This window comes from Ursus maritimus, unplaced genomic scaffold (assembly GCF_017311325.1).
Source record: "Ursus maritimus isolate PB19 unplaced genomic scaffold, ASM1731132v1 scaffold_3, whole genome shotgun sequence".
NCBI classification, from domain to species: Eukaryota; Metazoa; Chordata; class Mammalia; order Carnivora; family Ursidae; genus Ursus; species Ursus maritimus.
This window is the reverse complement of record NW_024425563.1, coordinates 44,889,546-44,899,285: the sequence shown is the minus strand read 5'-3', so window position 1 is coordinate 44,899,285 and position 9,740 is coordinate 44,889,546. Positions and strand designations below refer to the sequence as shown.

The 9,740-nt window shown below is 40.3% G+C and overlaps 1 protein-coding gene across 2 annotated transcripts; it reads right to left on the bottom strand.

Moving 5' to 3' along the window:
* Window positions 1-1,075: 1,075 nt before the first annotated feature.
* Window positions 1,076-9,473, bottom strand: GGCT (gamma-glutamylcyclotransferase). Of its 2 annotated transcripts, XM_008686452.2 has the most exons (4): window positions 9,219-9,469; window positions 5,219-5,364; window positions 4,011-4,146; window positions 1,076-1,942 (listed from the first exon to the last, which is right to left on the bottom strand). In XM_008686452.2, the coding sequence occupies exons 1-4, from the start codon at window positions 9,357-9,359 to the stop codon at window positions 1,799-1,801; spliced, it is 567 nt and encodes a 188-aa protein (XP_008684674.1). In that variant the 5' UTR covers window positions 9,360-9,469; the 3' UTR covers window positions 1,076-1,798. The 2 variants fall into 2 exon arrangements, with proteins under 2 accessions (XP_008684674.1, XP_008684675.1); XM_008686453.2 differs by lacking the exon at window positions 4,011-4,146 and having other exon boundaries at window positions 1,885-1,942; window positions 9,219-9,473.
* Between the last annotated feature and the right edge of the window lie 267 nt (window positions 9,474-9,740).

The following is a 9,740-nucleotide window of genomic DNA, read 5'->3' as shown; positions in this document are numbered from 1 at the left end:
TTGCAAGCCCAGAAATGCTTTTCCTAAAACTGTTTGTTACAGTTTATCCAGTTAGTTGTATTGTGGTTAGATGGCCAAAATCACTAGTAGAAATGCAAATTCCTTGCATATGATATTTGGTAGTACTACCTTGAAATCGACTGGAGAAACAGTCTGCTTCACGATGACCAGATTTTGGTTAAAAGGCCAGACACGAAGGTTTTATTGTTAGTGTTTTAAATTCCTTAATGAAAGTTGTCATTTTAGGTGGGTAAGATAGATTACGAGAATAATATTCTATTTTTATATCAATACTGAGCCTTGCTCACTACATTACCATAACTGAGTTCTGGGTACTGACAAACTTGGTCTTCTTGGGAGGAGTTAGGAACTGGAGAAAACTAGAACATTAGAGGGTATACTTGAAAACAGTGAGGTGTAACAGCTATAAAACATGATCTAACCTGAAGTCTGTGGTTCAGTCCCACTTCAACAGCTGTAGCCGAAAAGTTCTTTGGTTATTTTTCCCAAGGGAACAAACCAAATCTTTATTTTATGTTCCTGCAGCTAGCTCACTTCATTCCAATAACCTGTTTCAAAAGTCTAGCTCACTGCATTCCAGAGACCTGATTTTTTGATAACCAGTGCTATTTTATTCATGATTCTTCTTTCCTTTTGCTCAGGAAATAAATTTATGAAGCCAAGAGTCAAACTAGAGCTTCCATAAAATCTTTTCCCCTCGTAATTCTAACTCTCCTACTTTAAAATCCTGTTCCAAGGATGGTTCTGTATGAATTTAATTCTTCAATAAGAACATTAGTGATTTCTAATATTTATTATGTGCCAGGCTCTGTTCTAACCTTATCACATATATTTACTCTTCAAAATAATCCTAAGACATAGGTGTTTCAACTGCCCTCACTCAATAGCTGAGCAAACTGAGGCACAGAGTCAAATAATCCCAAGTCTCCCAGCTAGAACATGGTAGAATTGACAAGTGATCCTAGGCTGCCTGGTTCCAGAGTCTGTGCAATAATCCTCTGGTATGGACTGTGTACAGCCAACACCAGACCCAGGGTGAGTGATGATATGAGTCTCTAAGAAAGCAAAATATCGTACTTTAGTAGGGGATACAAGTTAAACCACATTTATTTCTCTAAGAACAGTATGCCATTTTTAAATTTAAAAAAATTATTATCAACTGTCTCTGCAATTTGCTAGCTCTTATTAAGCCGATTAAAAAACTCCCAAAGCAGAGCAATTCGCCAGCACGATCATTAAGTTGCAAATCTCTCCTTTGTCACAGAGCAAGAATACACTCAACTCCAGAAAACAAGTGTTCATAGGAGCACCTACTTCCATTTGCCACGCATTCCCGTGCCTCATGGCCTCCTTTTCAATGATCTAATTTCTTTTTTTTTTTTTAAGATTTTATTTATTTATTTGACAGAGAGAGAGAGAGCACAAGCAGGTGGAGCAGCAGGCAGAGGGAGAAGCAACCTCCCTGCTGAGCAGATAGCCTGATGCGGGACTCAATCCCAGGACCCTGGGATCATGACCTGAGCCGGAGGCAGATGCCTAACTGACTGGGAAACCCAGGCGCCCCTCGATTATCTAATGTCTAACCTAGTTTCCTTTTAGAGTCTGAAAACAAGGAATCACCTAAGTAAGATATCCCTTCAGAGCACCGCTGAAAATATATTAAACATAGAGATACCTCAGATCTCTTTTCTAAATGTTAAAAATATATTAGCACATACAGAAAATATCTGTATTTTCTATTATAATTGAGATTTCTAACCAAAATATCTATTATGTTCTAATGAGCTTTTCTTTCTCCCTTTTTGATAATGTCTTCAATTTCTTCTGAGACTTCTCCTTTGTAGTCATTTGGTTCTATTGCATTTAACTTCTTTTGATACTCCAGTGGCAAACCATTTTCTTTTGCACCAAGGCAAATGACCTAGACATGGTTAAAATAAACAAAAAACACCTTTTAATTAGGAACATAATTTAATATACCACAGCTTTATGTGCAGTATCAGAGTATGAAATATTAGGTTTCAGATAACTCTAGAATAAACAATTATAGAACAAAATAGAGACAGTCATTCCTCTCATAGTGAGCATGAATGTACAGGGAGTTTTCAAAGCCACATGATACATTCTCATGGAGTATCAACTTTACTCAATAATAAGGTTTAAAATATTTTTTAAAACTGAAGTATAATTAACATACAGTGTTATATTAGTTTCAGGTGTACAATATAAAGATTTAACAATTTTTTACATTACTCAGTGCTCATCATGATAAGTGTGCTCTTAATGCCCTTCACCTATTTCATTCCCCCCACCCGCCTCCCCTCTGATAACCACTGGTTTGTTCTCTGTTTGTAAGAGTCTGGGTATTTTTTTGTCTGTTCATTTGCTTGTTCATAGATTCCACATATGAATGAAATCATATGGTTTTTGTCTTTCTGTCTGACTTATTTCACTTACCATGATACCTGCTACGTCCATCCGTGTTATTGTAAATAGCAAGATCTCTTTGTTTTTTATGGCTAATATTCCATCGTATGTATGTATGAGTATATATATATACACACACACCATGTCTTATTTAGCCATAACTATGGATGGACACTTGGGTTGCTTCCATATCTTGGCTATTGTAAATAATGCTGCAGTAAACATAGGGGTGCATATATCTTTTCAAATTAATGTTTTGGTTTGCTTTGGGTAAATATCCAGTAGTGGAATTATTGGGTCATATGGTAATTCTATTTTTAATTTTTTGAGGAACCTCCATATTGTTTTCCACAGTGGCTGCACCAGCTTGCATTCCCACCAACAGTGCACGAGGGTTCCTTTTCTCCACATCCTCGCTAACATCTGTTATTTCTTGTGTTTTTTATTCTAGTCATTCTAATTAAAAATATTTTTGTATTAAGATAAAAACTTATTATACAGAACTGGCATGATCTATTAAGAAAAAACACCATTCTTTAAAAAAAATGTGAAGTTTAGGGGATCAGTTTTAGTTTAATCTGGGAGTCTACTCTACCTCTGATATGAAATAACGTAATAAAAGGCAACTATGTTCAGTGGTACTTCCCAGATCCATACCAGGCTAATTCCTCTAGGCTCCATACTAGAATATTCCAGATTAGGCCCTAGAACTGGGTCATCCACTCCACATGCCATGTCCTGATTGGGCCTTCCAATAGTATCCAAGTTTGGGTTTCTAAAAAGGGATGTTGGGGTTTCTATCCCACGTTCTCTTCCTATGTTTGTGGGAGTGGTTTCTCTGATTTTGAAAGCGTGATTTTTTTCCCTCCATCAAGGGATGGAAAACATATCAGCAATAGGAAATATGTTTTTTCCCCATAAAAATGAATGTTGGTGTTATGAAATACTGTTTTATAGAGAAAAAATGATTACAAAAGCCTATGTATAGAATAAATCTACTAAAAATACATGCATACATGTTATTTTCTACTTTAGGAAAGAAAGCACATATCTAGAATTATGGCTCATATAGATTTCCAAAGTCTTTTTTTTCGGGGGGGGCATAAAAATTGATAGATTCTTTGTTTTTTTTTTTAATGTTTTTTTATTATATTATGTTAGTCACCATACAGTACATCCCTGGTTTCTGATGCAAAGTTCGATGATTCATTAGTTGCATATAACACCCAGTGCACCAAGCAATACGTGCCCTCCTTACTACCCATCACCAGTCTATCCCAAAGTCTTTTTTAATAAATCTGTTTGAGGAACATGGTTCTATCATTCCAAATAAATCTGAGCACTTTTCAATTTGCGTGTTAGGTAAATAACTATCATTTTCACATTAAAAAGATTTTGATTAAAATGAACTGTTCATAAGGGTAGGGCAGGCAAAAAAAATAAGAATGAAGTGTTTGTATAGAATTAAACGCACATAAAACCTTTTTAAAACAAGGTATTTTTTTAGTTTAGCTCAGTGAAAATTAAAAAGGAATTGCCAACAGTCTTTGTAAGCAGCTTACCTTTTTATATTGGGGAGATGGGGGCGCACTCTCATAATTTTTCATCTGATAACTTCGACAGGTTATTTCTTTTCCTTCTTGAGTATAAACATTAACTTCTATTGGGATATATGTTCCACTTTTAACCCCTTCTTGCCTGAAAGCAGAACAGCCAAATTTTAACCATATTTGACTTAGCCAAGTTAGTTTACTGGATTAAAAATTTAACTATATATGAATGTACTTGCTCCCTATGTATTTTGGGATATGGTAGAACATATTATAAATATTACCACATCAAAAGTAAACTTAGCATTTCAATTGGAAAGCCCCAGATTTAGTATTACTTGGTATACTTCTAACAGATCTCTATATTTATCCTATCTAAACCCATGCTTGAATACAGTTATTTTAATCTTTATACCCCTCAACATCGCTCTCTAGGTTACAAAAAATGACTATGTGTTCTGACAAGAGAATATCCACCCAGAGAAAAGTAGAGAGAATGGCTCACTCTCATTCACCAGTGACATAAAGTATCAAGCATATCAGTTAATGTGTTCTTCTCAAGTCCTACTCTTTCCTGCCAACTTTCTTTGTATAAATGCTCTACCACACAGAAAGTTGGGAGTTCTAGTTCTAAAAAGTATCAGAACATTTCTAGCATGTTGTCCAAGGTTTTACAAATTATTACTTTTTTACTGATTCAACTGCTGCCTTAAAGAATTATTTTTTAAAAACACTCTAAAAAAAAACTGAACTGCTTTTGAAACCAATAAAAAGATGCAACAATTACAAACATCTTCATGCCTTTTCGCAATTTGAAACTAAAAAGAGATTTTTATAAAAGATAAACAGAACAAAAATAAAGACTTCCATTTTTTACAGAAGAGATTATAAACGTCCCCCAAATCTCAACCGGAATAGTGACCCTTCTAGGCTTTTTTTTTTAATTTTAAAGGTAGGCTCTGTGCCCAATGTGGGGCTTGAACTCACAACCCTGAGATCAAGAGTTGCATGCTCTTTGGACTGAGCCACTTGGGCACCCCGAGGCTTTTCTTTTTAAGATATGCACATTATACCTTTTATGTTACTTCTAAAGTATCAAGAATGTGGTATATGGTTTCGAAAAAACCAACATATATATATACACACACGCACACACATCTTAGCATATGATCCATTTTCTGAATTAGTTACGAATTAACTTATAATTAGAAGTCACCTACTCATCCAGAGAACTCAAATTGCTTTTGTTCATTTTCCATACTACTCCCCATACTTCATCGCCAGGACTTTGAAAAATGGTGGCTATACCTCCATGCCAAGTTTCACTTGTTTTGCCTTGGGAATTGCCAAAGTCAAGCTTATAATCCTACAAAGGAAACCAAAATGATATGATCAATATCCACTTGAACCAAAATTTCCCTCCTCAAAATAAAAAAGATTCACCTTGAACGCCATGCAATTAAGACAGAAACTTTGAGTTCCTTCTCTGCATAAGAAGCTGTAAAAAATACAAAGATAAACAAGGAACCAGATCTCAAGGACTATATTTTTTCATATTTTTCTTTAAAATGAAACGTATATTGAATATATAATATGCATCCATAGACAGGTTTTAAAAAAAGCCCATAATTCCAATGCCTTAACGTATCTATTTTCATTTTTAAAAATTGCTTCCCAGTCTACCTACATACACATAGATTTTAACTTATAGGCAAACATAGTATATATACATAATTGTTAAAGCTGGGTAGCTACATAGGGGTTATAACCTACTTTTATGTATGTAGAGAGTATCCTTCTAGCATATATCACCATGTCTGCCTTCAAGAAGCTGGCATTTGAGGGTGATGTGTATACTTACGAACGTTAATCTAACATTCATGAATTACACTATTATATCTATAATAAACATAAGAGCAGCTAACACTAGTACATTACTAGGTTCTATAACTGCACTATGAGCTTTATGTGGACTGTCATTTTTATCCTGCCAACAACTTTATTATACCCATTTAACAACAAGAAAAACTGTGGCTTATAAAGATTAAGCAATTTGCCCAAGGTCTCACAACTAATAAGTAATGGAGCCAGGTTTCTAGTTTAGCTTCTTCCCTACAGAGATGGGTAATCAGAGGAGAGAATCCTGGGGAAGATTAAAAACCCTTACTTGGCCATTTGGTGTAGAGAATTTCTTTCCATCTTTCCAGAGCTTAGTTTCCTTAATAATAAAATAAAAAACGTTGGACTAGATACTAAATCTAAGGTTTATATTTTATCCCTGTCACCTTTATTTTCTTAAAAATATCAGACATTTCAGGAAAAAGGTTGGTTTGAGCGACCAGTATCTTCAGTTGGTATAGTGGATATTGTAGGACCAAATAGCCCTGGCAGGACATCAAGAGAGCTGATAAAAAGTCACAACCACATTAGGTACTGGTTATCTACTGCTAAATCCAATAAACAATTTTCAGTCCTCCTCTTGCTCCACTTTTCAGCTGCTTCTCACATAGTTAACGACCCTGTCTTGATCTGCCTCCTTCCTGACTTTCAGACTCTTCCCTGATCTCAATTCCCTTTGCTAACTCCTCCTCCATACCTGGTCTTTAAATGGTAGAGTTGCTAAGGGCTCAGTTTAGGCCCCTTTTCTTGTTCATCAGCAATTTGCTCAAGACTATCTATCCCCTCCAATGACTTCAAATACCAACCAATATTCCAATCATCGTTTAATCCAACCCAGATCTCTCTTCTAAACTTCAAAAGTGCTTAGAACAGGGCCTACCACACAGTGAGTACTTAATAAATGCTCACTAATATTTTCCTGCTCACTTGGATGTATAACAAGCACCCCAAACTCAGTATGTTTAAGCTCTGCTTGACCTTCCCTCCAAAACTGATTCTCCTCTTCTCTTTACAAATATCACCATCATCCACCCTATTGCACCAAAAACCTTAGTCACCCCTGTTATCTCTTCCTCCCTTCACAATCAATCACCAAGGCCTAACATTGTTATCTCCTAAATATCTCCCCAACCCAGTTCAAGATGTCATTATCTTTAGCATGGATTACTACAAAAGCTTTCTAACTGGGCTCCCCACATCCACTGTTGTCTCCCCTTCCAATCCATTTTCCACAGCAGCCAGAATGAGCTTTCAAAGTTGTAAATCTAATCTTTCATTTGCTTAAATTCTGCCATGTATCTTTTCATTGCTCTCAAGATAAAGACCAGTCTTCTTTGGCCTTTGGGGTCCTGTAACACATGGTCCTTCCCTACCTCTTTAGTTGTCAAGCTATATCCTCCTCACACACTAAACTCCAGGCACAGCAGCTGGATGATCCAGCTGCTTCTTTCCTGAGGTCATCTGTATGTGCTGTTTCTTTTCTTTCCTCTGACTCCCCCTGCCCAATCATTCAGGTCTCAGCTTAAAAGTGATATTTTCAGGAAAAGCTTTACTAAGCCTTAGGTCGGGACCCCAAGTCATACACTCCCAAAGCACCTCGTAGGTTTGTTTTTTTTTTTAAAGACATCACTTTTTTTAGAGCAGTTTTAAGTTCACAGCAAAACTGAGAGGAAGTTACATGTCTCCTTTTTAAACTCAGCATATCTGTAACTCAATAATCATTTGCTTGATAGCTCTTCCACTTGTCCCAACTATAAATATCTGAACTTCTTTTCCGCATTTGGACAATTCCCTACCTTAGGAGTCCGGGGGGTAGAAAGTGCTAGAGCCCAACTCCCATTTTTTGAGGCTTCAAATGTCAGCAGTTGGTTCTCCCAGTTTGCTTGCACTCAGGGCATGGGCACGTGGCCAAGAGTTTGCCAAACAGGACACCCACCTGGGATTTGAATTAGAAGCTAGTGCTAGTAGTGCCCAAGGACAGCAGAAACTACACCCTGGAGGTGGTGGCTACATCTAGGTTTCAGGAACTGCAGGGGTGTAGTGACAGTAGCAGGCAAGGTCCAGAGCAGGCAGAGTCAGTGATGCACAACGAAGTGTTCATGTTTACCAAGTTCAGCAGTGGCACACCAGCGGCCTCCTGGGCTGGTTCTAGCTGTGATACTGGCTGTTGTGGTTGCTGTGCCTCCCTTTATGCCTGCCTGTTTTTAGTTTTGTTTGTTTTTAAAGTAGCCTCCGCATCCAAAGTGGGGCTTGAACTCACAACCCTGAGATCAAGAGTCCCATGCTCCACCCGCTGACTCAGCCAGGGTCCCCTATGCCTCCCTGTTTTATCAGCTCTGTGGTCCTACCTTCCTGGTCATTCTGTGACTCCTCCAACAGTCTTTCAACGCATTCTTTTTCTGCTTAAATCAGCCACTTTCTGTTGCTTGCAACGAAGAACTCTGACAACCACAGCAGAGACCATGTTTGTCTAATCCGACAATGTCAAAAGGTTTTGTACATAATTTTGGGGGGTGTCTCTCCTATAGACGTGGACAGGTCCTCAAGGCAGCCCACTTTATCACTTTTTTATCTGCAGGAAAAAAAATCTACCAAAGGAATGAATGGATTGTACTGAAGAGCAATTATTCTTTTTTATTTATTTAAGTAATCTCTACGCCCAACGTGTGGCTTGGTTCGAACTCAGACGCTGAGACCAAGAGTCCCATGCTCCTCTGACTGAGCCAGCCAGGCGGCCCTGAAGAGCAATGACTTTCACCAAGGTGGGTCACGGTTCAGCCAGCCACCTGACTTAACTGAGCACAACTCTTACTATGATTACGACACGGTGCCAGCTTTCAGGACCTCTCTCATCAGGAGCAAACACACAGGTGAACGGAGTTTTACAATACCAGCTGACAAGCCCTGTAGCGAAGGTGTGATGGGGAAGAGAAAGCAACGGATTCCCTGACTTGGGGCAGAGAAGGCGTCTGGGAGGCACCAGGCGAGCGGATGCTGTGAGCGCGCCCCTAAGTCGGTGGGCAAGAGAGGCGGCCAGGTCTGGGCAGAACGAGCCTCCCGGGGCAAGTTAGCAAGGGGGCTCAGGGAGCCCGGGGGTGAGGGGGCGGGCGGCGGGACGCACAGCCGCCGGGCGGGCACAGTGCTGTGGGGGCGAGGCGGGCTTGCCCAGGAGGGCAGAAGCCAGACGACGAAGACAGCCCCGACGTCCTCTTATCGGCAAGAAGTGCATTCCCAGCCCCGAGAAAGCGACTTCTCAAAATCCTGCCCCCTCGTCCGCAGGGTGGGCACGACGCTGCAGGGGCCGCACGCGGCAGCACTGACCTGCAGGCGGGCCACGCAGCAGAACGCAGCGGACGGGTTTCGGAGGTGGATCCGCTCAGTCAGCAGATTGCTACCGTAGGCGAAGTACAGAAAACTCTCCCCCTCCTGGCCCCGGAGGTCCTCACAGCCCGAGTTCGCCATGTTCCACCAGACACCCGCGCGGCCCCGGGGTCGGCGGGAAGACTGCGAGGAGACGACTGCGAGTGTCCCAACTCCTGTGGCTAACGAGACGGGGCTTCCGGAGTTAGCGGAAAGGCGGGAAGCGTGGGCCGGGCGAGTCGGCGGCGACCGCTCTTCTGATTGGCAGCGACCTCTCTTCTGATTGGCTGCCGGTCCCAAATGTGGAGTCTCCCCCTATGATTGGCCAAGCCCGCCACCTCCTCTCTGCTCTCCAGTTAGGATTCTGAAATGCTCAGCCCTGAGGCGACCGGGAGCCGATTTTTCATTGGACATGCTCCTCTGTTGTCCCGCCCCGAAGCTCAAGGCTCCCTATGATTGGTGGGTGGGTGGCTGGGCGGGCAC